The sequence below is a fragment of the Mastomys coucha genome, unplaced genomic scaffold, assembly GCF_008632895.1.
Source record: "Mastomys coucha isolate ucsf_1 unplaced genomic scaffold, UCSF_Mcou_1 pScaffold22, whole genome shotgun sequence".
In the NCBI taxonomy this organism is placed as follows: domain Eukaryota; kingdom Metazoa; phylum Chordata; class Mammalia; order Rodentia; family Muridae; genus Mastomys; species Mastomys coucha.
The window spans coordinates 261854034-261872951 of NW_022196905.1; the positions used below are offsets into that span (position 1 = coordinate 261854034).

The following is an 18918-nucleotide window of genomic DNA, read 5'->3' on the forward strand; positions in this document are numbered from 1 at the left end:
GTAAGAAACCCCGGTCCACAACAACTGGGTGCTTATCCAGAGGAGCAGGTTCCAATCTCAGTATCCAAGTGACTTAACAACTGCCCTTTACCAGAAAATGGGGAGCCATTTACTCTTCTGGCCCATAGGGGGCGCACTTTTGCTGACAAAACAGACACCTTTTTAAAGCCAGATTTTTTTATGAACACCATCGATCACAGCACTTGGGAGGCAGAGGCAGGCTGATCTCTGTGAGTTCAAGGCCAGCCTGGTCTCCAAAGTGAGTTCCAGGGATACATAGAGATCCTGGCTCAAAGACTAGAACAATAATAAAACAATTTAAAATCTGTTTTTAACTCTAATAAGCAAAATACACATTAAGCCATATGTATCTATGAAAGATTCACAAGCATTCAATTTTTTTTGTGTGTGTGTGTTTTCGAGACAGGGTTTCTCTGTATAGCCCTGGCTGTCCTGGAACTCACTGTGTAAACCAGGCTGGCCTCAAACTCAGAAATCTACCTGCCTCTGCCTCCCAAGTGCTGGGATTAAAGGTGTGTGCCACCACCGCCCCTCAGGATTCAAATTTTTATTTATTATTATTATTGGTGTGAGTGAGAGAGGAAAAGAGAGAGAGACAGGGAGGGGGAGAGAAAGAGAGAGAGGGAAAGAAAGAGAGAGGGAGAGGGAAAGAGAGAGAGAACAGAGACACAGGGTGTGAGAGAATTCAGAATTCAGGATGTCAAGGGCCACATATAGAGGTTTGAGGAAAAATTCCAGGAGTCGATTCTCTCCTTTCCCTGTGAGTTATGGGGATCATCAGATTTGAACAGTGAAACCTTTACTTGCTGAGCCATCTTCAGGGTCCATTTTTTGTTATGGTTTGTGTGTGTGTGTGTGTGTGTGTGTGTGTGTGTGTGTGTGCGCGCGCGCGTGCGTGCGTGCGCACATGCATGCGCACGCGCACATGCGTGCATGTGCATGTGAGTGGGGGACAGCATGTAATCCTGGCTGACCTGGAACTCTCTGTATTTGCCAGGCCAGCCTTGAATTCTCAGAGATTCAACTGCCCCTGCCTTCAAGTGCTGGGACTAAAGGTGTGCACCGGCACACCCAGCTCATGTTGCTTTTGAGACAAGGTCTCCCTAAGTAGCTCATGTTGGCATAAGGACTCCCTATCCTCTCACTTCTGCCCACTGAGTGCTGGATCACAAGTATGAGCTACCACATCTGGCAGATTCAACGTCTGCTCCTACTCTCTGTCAGGGGAGCCAAGGAAAACAGATACCTTTAAGCATTACAGATGTGTACGTAAGTGGAGACAGTCTCTTTGGAAAGCAGTTCGCTGATACTTGTGTTACGTTCCTACGCTGAGGCAGAAGTAGGTCAAATGTAGACTACAGACTGAGTGGGCACTGCATTTAGTTCCTAGCTAGTCCTGCAAGAAAGTTAAACATTTATACACCTTTTTAACCAAAAAATTCTAAAAAAAATTTGTTTGCTTTTATTTTACGTGTATAAGTGTTTTACCTGTATGTATGTATGTATGTATGTATGTATGTATGTATGTACACTGTGTGTACCTGGTGCCTGTGGAGGACAGAAGAGGGCACTGAGTCCCCCGACCTGGAGTTATGGATGGCTGTGAGCCAACATGATAGCATTGGAAACTGAACCCTAGTCCTCTGAAAGGACAAGAGCTCTTGATGGCAGAGTTAGCTCTCCAGCCTTCTGGGAGTCCATTTCTTGAGATTAACAGCACATGTGTAGAAATGGACAGGAATCATCTCTAGTCTCATCCTGTGAAGAGTAGTTGGTGTGGCAGTGATTAATTAGACAGCATGGACTAATGGTTAGGATTGTACACAACCTAGTGTCCCTCAATGAGAACTGGAGAGAGGTTCTGGCCTACCCGCAAAGAGATTCGCAGTTCTGTAGAATGCAGAAGCTCTTTGCACAGAGGTACAAATTCTTTCCTCGTGTGCAGAGTAGGGAGTGTGGTATGCCTCTCTATATAAACAGAGATGTACCTATTTGTCATGGGTATATGATACTTCAGGAAGGAAAACAAAAAGCCCCTTTGTCTTATTTGGGGTTATTACTGCTATGATGAAACACCATGACCAAAACCAAATTGGGGTAAAATGGGTTATTTGGCTTATACTTCCAAACACTTACATCGTCCATCACTGAAGGAAGCCAGGACAGGAACTCAAGCAGGGCAGGAACTTGGAGGCAGGAGCTACTGCAGAGGCCATAGAGGAGTGCTGCTTATTGGCTTGCTTTTTTATAGACCCCAGGACCACCAGCCCAGCCGTTTTTCCACTCACAATGGGCTTAGCCCTCGCCCATTGATCACTAATTAAGAAAATGCCTTACAGCTGGATGTTTTTTAAATAAAGATTTTATTTATTTATTATTTATTTAATGTATGTGAGTACAGTGTAGCTGTCTTCAGACACACCAGAAGAGGGCTTCCGATCCCATTAGAGATGGTTGTGAGCCACCATGTGGTTGTTGGGAATTGAACTCAGGAAGGGTTCACTGCTCTTAACTGCTGAGCCATTGCTCCAGCTGGACCTTGCGGAGGCAGTTCCTCATTCCCTTCTCTTAGACTACTATAACTTGTGTCAAGTTGACATAAAACTAACCAGCATGCCATTGCAATAAATGTCTCTGAGAGAAATAAGAGTTGGGACCCGGGCTGGAGAGATGGCTCAGTGTTTAAGAGCACTGACTGCTCTTCCAGAGGTCCTGAGTTCAATTCCCCAGCAACCACATGGTGGCTCACAACCATCTGTAATGGGATCTGATGCCCTCTTCTGGTGTGTCTGAAGACAGCTACAGTGTACTCACATACATAAAATAAATAAATCTAAAAAAAAAAAGAAAAAAAGAGTTGGGACCAGCATTGGATGTAAGAGTTTACAGTGTGTACTATTTTTGAATATTTGAACATGAAGCTGGGTCAGACTCAACTTGAGCAGGATGTGTCAGGACCATGACTTCAGTCTTCCAGTGTTTCGGCCCCAGGGAAAGTAGATGATGCTCATATTGTCATCCTAGACTGGACGTCAGCTGTGAGCAGTGATTGCAGCGACCATGAGTGAAGTGTCACACTAGGAAGGGGTTCCATCCATTTGTGCTCTCTCTCTTCATCTTGACTCCACTCTGGATCTCCCTTGTGCCTTGTGGCAGTATGTGATCCTACTCTCTGGATCCTTTCTCACCACCCAAGTTCAGCCTCTGCATCTCCAGACACTAGCCCAGAAACCTTGTAACACCCATCCTCAGAGTTCCTCCCCCTGAGCTGTCCTGGGTTCTTTCATTAACCGAGCACAGCCTGGCTCTGTCTGTTATCCCCAGAGATTCATAGCCTTTATCATTATCCCAAAAATAAACCTAAACACAAAACCAGACTCTCGAATTTCAGCTTTTCCTCTCGGACCCTTGAACTCTGGCTCTGCCTGGCTGCATAGAGTGTGACAAAGAACACATTCAGGGGCCTTTGAATTCCGGTAATACAAAGCCTGGTTGCTCACTGCAAACAGTATACGTGGAGTCTCTGGGGAGACGCCGACCTGAATCTGAAGTGGACTTGGATTTGGATGGCAAGGGCCCCCTCCACTCTATTTTTGGCAGGTGGATCGGTTCTGCCTGTGTCTAGGTGAGTGGATGAGACCTTTGCTCTGAAATTGGCTATGTGCCAGATCCCCTCTGGCCTTGGTACCAGGCACCTCACCTGTTCTGCCAAGTCACCAGAGGCTCTCAAGCCCTGCAGCCACAGAGTAGCTGAGGATCCAGCTCTCCCTTGCCCAGGTGATATCCAGAAACCTAAAGTTGGGACATTCCTGTGTCTGCGTCTTTACAGATGCTCACAGATTAACTCCTAGAGCTTTCCCATTTGTAGATGCACAGTCACCAGCTCACAGCTGTTCCTCAGTGTTGCAGCTACAGAGGATGGCTTTCAAAGTACCAAGCACAGAGAATGGGCAAAGGCATGCATAACCCAGCCCCTATCAAGCACCAAAGTCCTCGCCATCCTCTCCTCTATTTCCTGGGTTTTTGTTTGTTTGTTTTTTGAGACAGGGGCTCACTGTATAGCTCTGGCTGATTTGGAATTTATTGTGTAGACCAGACTGGCCTTAAAGTCAGAGATCTGCTTACCTCTTCCTCCCAAATCCTAGGATCGAAAGTGTGCACCACCATGACTAACTTCTCCTCCTCTTCCTCCTTTCTTTCTTTTCCTTAAGATTTGTTTATTTTATGTATGTGAGTACACTGTCGCTGTCTTCAGACACACCAGAAGAGGGCATCGGATCTCATTACAGGTGGTTTGAGCCAGCATGTGGTTGCTGGGAATTGAACTCAGGACCTCTGGAAAAGCAGTCAGTGCTCTTAACCTCTGAGCCATCTATCTCTTCTTCTCTTTTTTTAACAGTCAAAACCAAGATGTTTTGTTTATAAAAATCCACATAGAAAGCTGAAGGTAATCGCTTCTTGGCCTTTTGGCTAAGATCAAGTGTAGAAAGCTGAAGGTATGAAAGGCATATTTCCATACCTTTTATTTTAGTTTATTATTTGGTTTTTTGAAACAAGTTTTTTTTTTTTCTGTATAGCTCTGGTTCTCCTGAAACTTACTCTGTACAACAGGCTGGCCTCAAACTCAGAGATTCCCTGGCTGCTTCTACCTTCTAAGTGCTGAGACTAAAGAAGTGTACTGCCACCACCCAGTTCGAAACATTTCTCCAATTGTAATTCAACTTCACAATTGTCTGCAGACAAACCAAAGGTTTTAGCCCAAGTGCCACTTCTAACTGAAGGAAATCGCCATCTTGACTGACTTCAGTTACAAACAGGTAGAGTCCATTACTGCAGCAAGAGCACCAATCAGGTCAGAAGCCAGTTCATCTAGTCGAAGGACTAAGGTCAGTTTAATTAGTCTTTGAATTGATCTGCTCTTTAATTCTGATGACTGGCTGTAAGTCACTCTGGGTTCCCAGGTAGAAATCCTTCTTGCTACTAATGGTGACCATCAAGAAGTTTGGAGCTGCCAGGTAGTGGTGGCACATGACTTTAATCCCAGCACTTGGGAGGCAGAGGCAGGCGGATTTTTGAGTTTGAGGCCAGCCTGGTCTACAGAGTGAGTTCCAGGACAGCCAGGACTACTCAGGGAAACCCTGTCTGAAAAAAAAAAAGAAGTTTGGAGCTAATGTCTCACCTGAGGTCCATTTCTGGTTTCCTCTGGCACTGTAGTGATATATAAGTAAATGACCTGGGAGGAAAGAAAGCAATGCTTTTCACCAGTGACCACAGTGCCGACTAACACTTCTGCGCCTTCCAGTTGGCCATGGCTAGGAGAAATTAATATTTAGATAAGAGGAAATAGGTAGCAGAACCTGACTTGTATATTTACTAGTCAAGGCTCAGTTCAGTTTTACAGCGTTTACCTGGTATACACAGGCCCTGCGCTCAATCCTCAGCATCATAACCCATTGTTTTAAACATTATGGGATGATACCCTAGAAGTATTTAGGGGTTCTCTTAACAAGTTCTGGGTGAAAAAGTCACAGTTGCTAGTAGCCAGCCCTTACTATAGAAGAACTCAAACACTTGCAGCCAACAAAGGAAATTCAAAGCTTTAAGAGAAAGAGAATAGGCATGGAACATATTTTGTGGCTGTGACACAATTCCTTAAGAAACAACTAACAGGAAGGAGAATTTATTTGGCTTAGTTTCAGGTGACGGTCATGTGGCTTTGTGGCTTCTGGGTCCTGTGTGGTGAAGCAGAGAGTTACGATGGAGCAGAACGGTTCACCTCACGGTGAACTGGAGAGAAATGAACAAAGAGTCCTAGAACAGGGCCTAGTCCCTAAGAGCTTGCTTCTGGTGACCGACTTTCCCTAGCTAGGATCCACCTCCACGAGTCTGCACCGCTTCCCTGAGACTATTTAAATGGCAATTCTAGGGCTGGAAAGATGGTACACTGGGTAAAAGCCCTGCCACACAAGCCTAGCCATCCCAGTTCCATCCTTGGAAACCACAATGGATGGAGAGACTCATCCCCAGAAGTCGCCCTCTGGTCTCCACACACATGCTAGGGTAACATGCATCTACCCTCACCTCATACACATACAATAACAACCAGTAAGAACATTATGTAGATTATCCATTGATTATGTCAGAGTCCTCACAATCCATTCACCTACCCAAGATTGGCGCAAACAGTTAAGGCTCAGACCTTCAAGGCACGAGCCCTATGATGATAATGGGAAATAGTGTGCTGCATCTTAAATAACTTCCCTATAGCTAATTTCCATCCTCTGCACAAATGTCCCACAACTGTATCCATTCACTTCACTGACACCAGAATGCTGCACCCCCTGTGGGTGCTTCTGCTGCTAAAGTGGGGCAAGGCAGTACTACTGAGGGAGCCTAGGAGATGCCCCCCCCCACACACACACACTACTGCCTTCTGCCTGGTCTCTTGCCACCCTCTGGATCAGGGACTCCCATGCACTGGGACTCCTGAGATTCCCCCTCACTGTAAATTCCCAGCTGTGGTCCATCATTCCTGGATTACTACAAAGCATGTGGGTGGCTCACTCCTTCTCTGAGTCATGATTCCAGTTTCTGAGTTTATGCTGATGCCTTCTTAGTTGGTCACATTCCCACCCATTAGAAATGCAGAAACCATTCTATGAGCCGGCCAACAAGAAACAGTCTGGCCTCATCAGTGGGCACTGCCAGCACACCCTTGGTATTGTGTGAGTCAGGCTTTCCTTAAACTACTTGGATACTTGCTCTTGCTCCTAACATAAACAAGACTCTTTGTGGGAGGGTCCTACTGTTCCCTCCCTACTGAGGTAGCCCTTGAAGTTTCTGAGGATTAGGGAGGCAGAGCCAGAGTTCCAAGTTGTCTGCAGGACTATTGTGAGCAGAGGAAACCTCCTCTTTCATTTCCTCTTCTCCAGTGTCCTTTGGTTCCCCCTTAAATCGGTTGCGTCTCATAAGCTTGCGAACCAGGAAAAGGATGTCACACTTGCCCAGCTATTGATTATAAACACTTTCATGCAAAATTCTTTTGTATCATTCCTTCCTAGTTGAAGGTTAAAAATCTAGGGGAGATTGTCAGCCACCCCTACACCAAGTCTCTCTCAAATGAGGTGAGACTATCTTACAACTGTGGTTCCATCATTAGCTGTCCAGAACTTCAGGGAACTCCACAGTTGAAAGTTTCATTCCAACAGATCTGGTCAGATCTTGTCCCAGCCTTGTGCTTCCTAGGTGATTATTCTACCCCGTAGCCAAGCCTGAGACCAACTGCCTTGTTATCAGTTATCTCCCAGCTGCATCTTCTTGCTCTGTTCTTCCCAACAGTCGTAAATATGGCCGAAACTACTTTCAACAAAGCTGCGTGCTGTGCTTGGCTTGCTACCACTGTGCCTTGTAGTAGCTGGCCTTGGAATGAAGGCAACATACTCTGAAAATGAGGTGTTGTGTTAGCTCGGTCACATTGTCACTAAGACACTAAGGGTTTGAAGCTGGTCCTTTCTAGCAGAAAAAGGACCATTTATGAAGTACTTCATCCCTGAAGGCCTGTATCATCTTTGAGCCAATCGCACTCTAAGCGACCTCCTAAGGTCCTCTGCCATCCAGACCTTCCACAAAGGCCATCACAGGCGCTATCTGCTTTAAAGAGCCAGAGCGCATGTACGTGTGCCTCTGTGTTTGTTTGTGTGTGTGTGTGTTTTCACAGTCCACATCATGCTCAACCCTACCCCTCTTCGGTCAGCTTTCCTCCTCTCGCGCCCCCAACCCGTTTCTAACAAACCTTAGTCCTCTTCTCTGGTGCACCCTCCCTCTCCGGCTGCCCCTTCCTAGCTCAACCCCTCCCACCGCCTCGGCCCTCCTTACCCGTCTTCCCATCCCTCCCCGCCCGGCCCCGCCTCTTCGACCGTCAGCCTCCTCCTCCTCCAGCAGCCCCCGCCCTCACCTGCAACTGCCCGCGAGGGGCGGGGCCGGAATGACAAAGCACACGGGCGGCGCGGGACCCGCCCCCTTGCTCGGCGGTGCGTCGCCCCGCTGTTATGGAGACCCACCGCGCGCGCGGGCGGCGATGATGGGCGGCCATGGCCCGGGCGGGCGGCGGCGGCGCAGCAGCTCCGGAACGCGCGGGGGGCGCGGCGCGGCCGGAGCCGTGGGAGCTGTCCCTGGAGGAAGTGCTGAAGGTGTACGAGCAGCCCATCAACGAGGAGCAGGCCTGGGCGGTGTGTTTCCAGGGCTGCCGCGGGCTGCGGGGCGAGCCGGGCGGCGTGCGGCGCATCCGGGACACCGCAGACATCCTCCTGCGTAGGGACGGCTCGGTTGGCGCGCGGCTGGAGCCCGGTAAGGCGCACCGGAGTGGGTGGGGGTGTGGCCGGTGCGGCGGGCGGGCGGGCGGCCGCTGAGGGCACCCGGGTGCCCGGTGACGGGGCCTCGACCTTTCTCTCATCAGCGTCCAGAGAGCGCTGTGCTGGACCGGGAAGGCCCCACCCTGCCCTCTGGATCTGGGACTCCTTGTCTTCTCTTTCGACCTAGGAGAACCCCACTATCACACACACACACACACACACACACACACACACACACACCGCTCCTGACGTGAAGTGGCCGGTTGGCTGCTCGCGCCCAGGGACGCTTTCCCCAGGAAAAAAAGAGGGGCTTTGGTTAAAAAGCCGGAGTATCTTTTTACCTTAAAGTCCCAGAGCACGGCATTTCCGAAGCCTCTCCTATAGCCAGTTCCCTTCATGATGGGTTTGGGGGAGTCCGCAGTCCTCTGGCCTTGCTCTAGCAGGGCCTGTGAGTGAGTCCTTGCTGTTTCGCTGCAGCTGGTACTCACCTCTGGCCACACTGCAGACCTTAAGGTTACTTAGAGATGTGTGCCTTTTTCTAGGGGTAGGGAGAACCGGAGTACTGTGCCTTGTTCTGAGTCTGTACTAAATTGATACTGATTTCCTGAGTTTAATTTTTAAGTGTAAGAAGAGTATTTAACCTGTGATTTAAAAAACAAAACAAAACAAAGCCTTAAACATCAGTGAGAACCAACAATTGAGCTTTTGAAAGATTATTGAAGTCTATTCGGAGTGGTGAACTCAAGCTGCTATTTACTGTTCCCCTTCACTTTCCCCCCTGGAGAACTGTAGTTCTAGTGTAGGGCATACAGTGATAGTACCCTAAAAGTTGATACCCCGTTGGGAGCACAAAGACAGGCTGTGTGTTTGCTGAGTGAAGGCTGGCCTCTCTCCAACCCCGAGAGCTGTGGGCTTGCAGAAATTCTCTCAAGCAGGCATCTGCGGGGGACTAGGAATGATAAGCAAGGCCAAAGCGAAGCAATGGACAACAGCTGCCTCTGTAACAGGGAGGGCCCATTGTGTGCACAGAGGAGCCCTGCCACAGCTTTCCCAGGCTTCTCAGCCTGTACCCATTTCCTTCCTCCCTCCACACCCCTGCCTGACACTTGCAAGCTGTTAAATTTTGCACAAAAGCCCCGACATACTGCACAGGGAAATAATAAACACGACACCCAGGTAGGTTGAGGTTTAACCTTGGCCAGCTCGCTCAGAAAGTGGCATGATTTGCATAAACCAAGCGGCTCCCTCTTCCAAGGCTGGCCTGAAGGGACAGGTGCACCACCATCAACTCTCACAGCCTGAACACCCCTGAAGCTTCTGAGGCACCGTCCTCCTCACAAGACTATTCCTGGGCTCACCCCTTTGCTTTCCATAGAGAATATAACCCAGGTTCTGGCTCCCAGCACTGCAGAGCAACGCAGGACTGCAGGCAGCCTGCTTGGTCTGGTTCAAGACAAGGAAACTGAGGCTTAGGGTTGTAAGTGGCTTGCCACCGTCGTGGTGGTGGGCTGCACTGTGAACAAACGGAGCTGAGCTCCCTGCTAGGTTTCTGCTGCACATTAAAAAGGACACTCATAGCCTGGCTCTCCAGCTCCCAGAGTTGTTAGCTTACTGCCTTATTGTTCTCAGACTAGTAGCACTTCCTGCTGGGTCAAAGTTCAGAGAAAGCACTCTATGTTGACCTTTGGGGAGAGGAACCTGTCTGTGGCAGGTTCCAAAGGGTCCAACTTCACTTTCTATCCAGTGTTATCTTTGGCGTCTGTTGGCAAACATACCCCATGAAGGCATATGACGGTCATAACTTGTTTTAGGGTTTGGTTGATTGATTGGTTGGTTGGTTTGGGACAGGATCTTGCTATGTTGTTCAGGCTGATATTGAACCCTAAAGGTCAAGCCCCTGATGCTGGGACTACAGAAACTTGCTGGTTCTTGAGGGATTAAAAAAATGTATTTAGCTGGAGTGAGCAGGGCCAGAGGGAGCGGGGCTGGAGGGAGAGCTGGAGAGATGGCTCAGTGTATAAGAGCACTGACTGCTCTTCCAAAGGTCCTGAGTTCAAATCCCAGCAACCACATGGTGGCTCACAACCATCTGTAATGAGATTGGATGCCCTCTTCTGGTGTGTCTGAAGACATCTACGGTGTACTTACATATAGTAATAAATAAATCTTTTTAAAAAAGTATTTACCAGAGCTGTCCCTGAGCTTCATAAAGCTGCTGAAATGTTATGGTAGCCACCTGCTGAAAGTAGCTAGCCCAGCATTTTTCTGGCCTTGAGGAAGTAGTGAGTTCCCTGCGGGATTTGTGTAGTTCAGTCCTGGAGGAGCTGTTTCGAATGCCAGTAGAGTTTCTTAATCTGCTGTGTCGGATGTTGTATACCCTGGATGCTGTCCCTCAGTCAGGTCAGTCTCTAAGCCATGCTGGTCTGATTCTCTGATTCTCCACCTTCTACTTGAGACAGTCTCTCACTGAACCCAGAGCTCACCATTTTGGCTTGATTGGCAACTGCTTGGTGTACCACTATCTCTAGTCCCCAAGCACTAGGGCTATAGGTCCTTGCTGCTAACCTCACTTTTACATGGGTGATCCGAATTCAGTTCTTCATGCTTATACGGCAGGTCCCTTATCCCATGAGCCATTTCCCCAGCCTCCTGGTTTTGTTTCTTTGACACAGCATCTCCTGTAGCCCAGGCCGGTCTTGAATTTGCTATGTAGCTCGGGATGGCTTTAAACTCACGGAGATCCTCCCACCTTAATGTCTTGAATATTGAAATTTCAGACGTGAGCTACATTGCCTGGCAATATCCTAATCTTAAATTGGAAGATTTCTCCATAATCACTCCTAGGGGTGTGTGTGTGTTTGTATGTATGTGTATATATGTGTGTCAGAGAGACAGGGAGAGAGAGGTTCTTGGAAGTCAAGACCCTCTTACCCCAGCCTCTTAAACCTCTCTTTTCTTTTTTAAATTTAATAATTATTTTTATTTTTATTATTATTATTATTAAATATTTATTTTATTTTATTTTATTTATGAGTACATTGTAGCTGTACAGATGGCTGTGAGCCATCATGTGTGTGGCTACTGGGAATTGAACTCCGGCCCCAAATCCGGCATAATTCACTGTAGCGGTCTTCAGATGCACCAGAAGAGGGTGTCAGATCTCATTATGGGTGGTTGTGAGCCACCATGTGGTTGCTGGGATCTGAACTCTGGACCTTCGGAAGAGCAGTCAGTGCTCTTACCCGCTGAGCCATCTCACCAGCCCTATTTTTATTATTTTTAAGTGTGTGTGTGTGTATACACGTGTATACATACATAAACACAGGAAGAGTCTGCAGAATTCAGAGGTATTGGATGGCCCTGGATCCAGAGTTCCAGGATGTTGTAAGCTACCCGATGTGGGTGTTAAGAGTAGACTTGGGTCTTCTGTAAGAACAGTAGACGCTTCTGACCACTAAGCCACTTCTCCAGTGTGGAGGATGAGCAAGTTAACATGTAGAGTTATCAAAACTATGTAGAAGAAAGGGTGACTTATTTTATTTTAGCATATATTATATATATAATTGTCTTAGTCAGGGTTTCTTTTTTTTTTTAAAGATTTTTAAATTTACTTTATGTATATGAGTACACACTGTAGCTGTTGTGAGCCTTCATCTGGTTGACTTTTAGGATCCCCGCTCGCTCTGGTCAATCCTGCTTGCTCTGGCAGGCCCTGCCCCAAAGATTTATTTATTATTATAAATAAGTACACTGTAGCTGTCTTCAGATGCACCAGAAGAGGGCATCAGATCTCTTTAGAGGTGGTTGTGAGCCACCACTTGGTTGCTGGGATTTGAACTCAGGACCTTTGGAAGAGCAGTCAGTGCTCTTACCCGCTGAGCCATCTCTCCAGCCCTTAGTCAGGGTTTCTATTCTTGCACAAACATTATAACCAAGAAGCAAGTTGGGGAGAAAAGGGTTTATTCATCTTACACTTCCATGTTGCTGTTCACCACCACAGGAAGTCAGGACTGGAATTCAAGCAGGTCAGGAAGCAGGAGCTGATGCAGAGGTCATGGAGGGATGCTGCTTACTGACTTGCCTCCCTGGCTTGCTCAGCTTGCTTTTTTATAGAACCCAGGATTACCAGCCCAGGGATGGCACCACCCACAATGGGCCCTCCCACCTTGATCACTAATTGGGAAAATGCCTTACAGCTGGATCTCCTGGAGGCAGTTCCTCAACTGAAGCTCCTTTCTCTGTGATAACTTCAGTTTGTGTTAAGTTGACACAAAACCAGACAGTACAATAATATATTAAATATATACATTGGTGTTTTGAGACAAGGTTTCTCTGTGTAGCCTTGGCTGTCCTGGAACTCACTCTGTAGACCAGGCTTGTCTTGGACTCCTAGAGATCTGCCTGCCTCTGCCTCCCGAGTGCTGGGATTAAAGGTGTGTGCCATCACTGCCTGCTGTATTTTCACTCTTATTGCTGGACAATGATAAAGTCTAGACACTTGCACGTCACAGAGAAGTGGTGGGGATGGGTTGGAAGGAAAGCCATGTGTGCTCACTCAGGTGTGTCCATAAGGAGGCCAGTGGTCTTGGGTTCTCTCCCTCCACCTTAGTTGTGTTCCTCGTTACTGTACTTCGAGTGGAAATGGCCACCTGTCTTACTTGGGTGCTCACTTGTCTCTCAGCCTAGTCCCCTCTTTTTGAGATAAAGTAGATCTTTGGCTACTAAGAAATGTCACTGGACATGGAGTTGGAGCCCTGGAGCTTCATCAAGGACCAGGGGCTGCCTGTTCTTCTTAAGGGGCTGGCTTTTCTTTTTAAGATTTATGTATTTTTATGTATGTAAGTACACTGTAGCTGTCTTCAGACACCTCAGAAGAGGGCGTTGGATCCCATTACAGATGGTTGTGAGCCACCATGTGGTTACTGGGAATTGAACTCAGGACCTCTGGAAGGGCAGTCAGTGCTCTTAACCACTGAGCCATCTCATATTACATATGGCCCTGTCCAAGGACAGTGCTCTCCCAGACATTGTGAGGGAACCCAACACTGATTTTTCTCCTGGGTGCCAGACTATTTGTAGTTGAAACATGTTTGTTTGTTGAGCTGGGTCCTTCCCATTCGGCTCTTGGTCATGTTTCTGGAGTCCTGGTCACAGCTGTGTTGCCCACCTCATGACTGCAAGGCACCCAGAGCTGTAAATCCTGTGTCCTGTGAAGGTCACTCAGCTAAGTCATGGTGGGCTAACATGAGGCCATGTTGGATGGGAGCATGTTCAGAGATGCTCATGAGGCAAGGACCCAACATTGTTGGGCTTACTCTTCCTGCCAGAGCGTCCTGTTGAGATCCCCACACTGCACATGAAGAAATGGAAGATCACAGAGGAGAAGCCAGCTGCCCAGAGTCAACAAGAGGGGCATGGCATGGCACCTGCCTCAGAGCTAGTGTTTGTGTGTCTGTGGCCTTAGAGCATGCCACCAAAGGGGAGCCCTGGCCTGAGGCACAGCAGCAGGTGTCCATGCCACACCCCTGTGTACCTTGGCCACATTCAGTGTGGGATACAGTATCCAGGGTCCATGCAAATGACACCTTGGCACAAATGCAGTCTGTAGTCTGAGGAATGCAGTTCTGCAAAGGGCTTCCTCTGTACTTCTTGATGGCCAGTGGCCTATCCCCCTGGACCTTCATCTCAGAAAGGGGGAAATGACTTTTGGGTGGGGTGGGGTCTTAATGCTATGGAGTTGTGGCAGGATGCCTGAGCAGTCTCAGTGTGAGTGTGAGCTGGGTATATGTGTATGTACAGTATTTTAGTTTCACCTCTGAATTAGGCCTTTCAGGAAGACAATTCTTCAAGTGTTTTTTCCCTCTGCAATAATGCTGTGCCCAAGGTTGGCAGCCCAGAAGACTCCAAGACACCTGAAGGCAAGATGCTGGTCCCTATCCCACCTCTCTCTCTCTCTTTCAAAAGATTATTTATTTATTATATGTAAGTACACTGTAGCTGTCTTCAGACACACCAGAAGAGGGCGTCAGATCCCATTACAGATGGTTGTGAGCCACCATGTGGTTGCTGGGATTTGAACTCAGAACCTTTGGAAGAGCAGTCAGTGCTCCTTCCTGTTGAGCTCCCACCTGTTTATTTCTGTGTTCTGTACTATGCAGCCTGTAGGTTTCCTGTGTGACTTGCATGGTCCAGCCCCAGGCTCTCTGCCATGTTCAAGGCCCTAAATTTCCCCCACACTCATCTGTCACCACCCCACCCCCTGCCTCAATGTCCACAGAGAATCATTTCATTTATCCAGCACAGCATAGTGTATTAACGGTGCGGACACAGCAAAGGTCCTCTCTGCCCTTCACACTGGGAGTTCTGGTCCTAGAATGTAGGCCATTTAAGCATCTCTGGCTGTTAACTGATTCCTCAGAGGGAGTTGGCCTGGCTGCCTGGGAATGCCACCTGCTGGTTAGGCAAATCAGCTGAGGACCAGAGTACCCTGGAGAAGTGTTCAGCCCTTGCTTTGTCAGTCCAGTGACTCCTACTTTATTCCAGGGCAGAGGGCTTGCGGTCCTTTCCGTGGGGAAGCAAGAGGAGAGGGTGTGAAGAGCTTACAAGAGTATGTATGAGGTTCCTATGACTTGGTCAATACACTCTTAAACTGCTGGCTTAAAACAACACTAGCATATTCACTTCCAGCTTAAGAGGCCATAAATCCAGAGTAATTTCTACCTTGAGGCTAGCTACTTCATCTACCACATATCATATCGCAGTATAGCCACAGGATATAGCATGCCTGTGTGAGGGTATTCCATCCCCTGGACCTGGACTTACAGACAATCATAAGATGTAAGCCTCCGTGTGGGAGCTGGGAGTTGAACCCTGGTCTTCTGGAAGAGCAGCCGGTGCCTCTAACTGCCATCATACATGTCTTGTATTCCCATCAAGATCTCTCATTTTCCATTGTATTTTTAATCCATTTCAGGAAAATTGTTGACACTCCCCCACCTTCCAACTCCTGCTATGTACTTCAACTTGGATGTTATTTGATAGAATTTGGCATTTGCTTAGAGTCCACATCCAAGCTTGGGATGGAGCCCAAGGACTTGTGTATGCTGTGTAAGCACCCTACCACTGAACTGTAACCAGGCACCTAGTTATTTCTCTCAATAAAAAAAAACCTTGCCTGCAGCTGGGCAGGAGGGCATGTTCTTAGGAGATAGAGGCAGGAAGATTAGGAGTTCAGGTTTCTTTTCAGCCTCACAGTGAGTTCAAGGTCAGCCTAGGCTACATCAGATCTTGTCTCAACAAAACAAAACAGAGAACAGGAAGTAAAATTAAAATTGCATGTAATGAAATGCATGAACGTCATGTGTGTATTCATCTCTCATCTCTGTGCCAACACTTCTGCCGTGGACTCTGCAGAGGCTGCGGAGGCTTTATCACATTAGTCAAGTTTCCAGAACAGGTCACCTTCGCATGGCCCAGACATCTCTATTCTACACCTGCCCAGAGCTTGGTTCTAAATGATAGTTTTATCAACTGCCTTCTTGTTGGTCACTGGTGGACATACTATCCCAGGCCCTTGATTCCTACCATACTGTGTTGACTAGTTTTATGTCAACTTGGCATACCTCAACTTGGCACAAGCTAACGTCATCTGAGGAGGAGAAACCTCGATTGAGAAATGCCTCCATCACTGGGAGTGGTGGCGCATGCCTTTCATCCCAGCACTCAGGAGGCAGAGGCAGGTGGATCTCTGTGAGTTTGAGGCCAGCATGGTCTACACAGTGAGTTTCTGGACAGCAGAGCTACAGTGTGAGACCCTGTCTCCAACACCTCCTCTCCCCCAAAAGAGAAGGTTGGAATGATAAATGACCAGAAGCTGAGCAGGGAAGTTTAAATAGAAAGAAAAATAAATAAGGAAAAGTAAAGTTTGAGGCTGGAGAGATGGTTCATGGGCTGATAGAACTGGCTGCTCCTGCAGAGGGCTAGGGTGTTGTTCCCAGCACCACAAAGCAGCCTACCGCCAAAACCAGAGCCAAAGGATCTGATGCCCTCTTCTGGCCTCTGTGGGCACTCATGCATGGGGTGAGCTTACATATATGCAAAGCACTCATAGACATAAGATGATACACTTATGTCTATGAGGGCAGCTTGCAGGAGCCAGTTCTCAAACTGCAGGGATTGAATGCAGGTTGCTCAGCTTGGTCTACCCACTGAGCCATCTCATCAATGTCCCACCCCAAGGAATAGCATCTTTCTAACATAGTGTCACACAGTTTATTTTCTTTAACATTTATTACCCACACGCTGTGTGTGACACATCTGTGTCTATGAGCATACACGTGCCATGATGCACGTGGATAACTTTCAGAACTTTTCCTCTGCCCTTTTGTGGATGGAACTCAGGTCTTTAAGCTTGCAGAACAAGCACTTTTACAGGCTGAGCCATCTTCCTGTAATCTAATTCTGTCAACTTCCTGCACCGTCTTCTGGCTGGGACCAGTGGTGCAGTCTTGGTGATGCCCCTGGATGTGCTGTCAGAGGTTAGATATGGAAACCAGGCCTGCCCATTGTTTTGTTTTGGCTGTTAATTTATGCTCCCCGACTCCAGCCCCCAAGATTTGCCCATTGTTAGAGAATCATGAATGCTCAAGGTTCAGGGCTGCTGACGTGGGTCACCTCCAGATCTGCCTCTGGTGGACGGGTTCCTGCTGTAGCAAGGCACTTCCTGGGAGTGGTGTGTGGGCGTAGATTGTGTGGGTGAAGCCTGCTGCTCTCACTTAGGCCGGGATCAGCCACGCCCAGCTGTTGAAGCGCAGGATGGCCACACCTGTATCCCTTTGCCCCACAGAATTCTGTTTATTAAACAAACACGGGACTCAGACTGTGAGCCTCCCTGTGGGTGGCTCTCCCTCTCGGCTTTCTCCAGTTTCCAAGGCTGATGCTTGACCTGGGTCACAGCTCAGTTTTACAGTTCATTTCTTGTTAGTGGAAGCCACCCACCTGTACTTGTGGCTTACTTACCGCGTGCCAGTCACTGGGTGTGTTTCCACCCAATCCTGACAAGCCCTTTGTGGTAAGTGATACCACTTCTTCAAGAGGAAACTGGTATGGTTCAGTCACATGACCTTTGACTCCAGTCTCTTGGCTGGAGGCTGTACCCAGACCTAGGAGAAATGTAGGTGCTGTATTTTTTCTTTCCCAAATTTATTTATTTATTTATTTATTTATTTATTTATTTATTTATTTATTTGACAGGGTTTCTCTGTGTAGCACTGGCTGTCCTGGAATTCACTCTGTAGACCTGGCTGCTAAAACGCAAGAGATCCACCTGTCTCTGCCTCCCGAGTGCTGGGATTAAAGCCATGTGCCACAATGTCCAGCCCCCAATTTTTTTTCCTTGAGTTTAGCAAATCCACATATTTTTGAAATTCAGAAGACTTCTTAAATTTTATCTCATATGTGTGAGAATTTTCCCTGAACGTATGGATGTGTATCATGTGCATGCCGGATGCCCATGGAAGCTAGAAGAGGGAGTTGAATCCTCCGGAACTGGAGACTGTGACACAGTGCTGTGGGCTGTCCTGGGAGTGTGGGGAATGCCAGTCCTCTATAAGAGCAGCCAGCACCCACATTCAGAAAGTTTGAGGGAGACCTTGAAGGAGTCCTTGGGTCGCTGTGCCTGGAAGCCTGTCATCCCTCCTCACAGGCTGCCAAGAACGTGAGGGTTTCCTGCACATACCAGCACGCAGGCAAGTGTACTTCCTCCTAAAGTCAGGCCTTGCTTTCTGTTTTGTTTTGTTTTTCTCCCTGAGTGTGGACCTTGGATCAACTGAGCACACAGAAGATATCCCATTGGTTCCTTGTTTGAAACAGGGTCTTTCTTTCTGTGTTACTGAGGTTGACCTTAAACTTGGAATCTTATTGCCTCAGCCTCCCAGATCTGGTTTCAAGTAAATTTCTTTTTCTTTTCTTTTCTTTTTTCCCCTTTCTCTCTATTTTTAGTTTTTCGAGACAGGGTTTCTCTGTGTACCCTTGGCTGTCCTGGAATTTGCTCTATAGATCAAGCTGGCCTCGAACCCAAAAATTCACCTCTGCCTCCTGTGTGCTGGGATTAAAGCCATGCACCACCAAGTAAATTTCTTAATCTGACACCTTACCTGGCTACTTTGCTCTTTTTAGTGACACCTAATGTCCTGGGTGCAGGTGCCCTGTGTGTCTGTCTTTCGAGGACACTAAAGATTTTTGGTGTTGGATAACTGTAGCACCGAATGATCTTGTAGGTATCATGATGCCGAGGTGTGCCTTCTCAAAGCCCACAAGCTAAGTGAGAAGGTGAGGGTTTATAACTTTGAGAGACTTCGCAGGCCGCCTTCCAAGGGCTGTGGCCAGTTGCCTTGTTCACCAGGGACTATGTATGCCACATCTTCATTGCCCTGTGCCTGGGATGCAGGACAGGAAGGAAGTATTTTTTCTTTTTTCTTTCTTTCTTTCTTTCTTTCTTTCTTTTTTTTTTTTTTTTTTTTTTTTTTTTTTTTTTGATTTTTCGAGA

General features: G+C 47.6%; 1 protein-coding gene and 1 pseudogene across 1 annotated transcript in view; both read left to right on the top strand.

Annotated features, from left to right (window-relative positions):
- The first annotated feature begins 4471 nt into the window (after nt 1–4471).
- Nucleotides 4472–4648, top strand: LOC116071511 (annotated as a pseudogene).
- A 3383-nt stretch (nt 4649–8031) lies between these two features.
- Nucleotides 8032–18918, top strand: part of Spire2 (spire type actin nucleation factor 2) — a 41133-nt gene continuing 30246 nt past the window's right edge. The window contains exon 1 of the mRNA XM_031341736.1: nt 8032–8367. Coding sequence (XP_031197596.1) covers nt 8112–8367 — 256 coding nt within the window. The 5' untranslated portion in view covers nt 8032–8111. The remainder of the gene's footprint in view (nt 8368–18918) is intronic.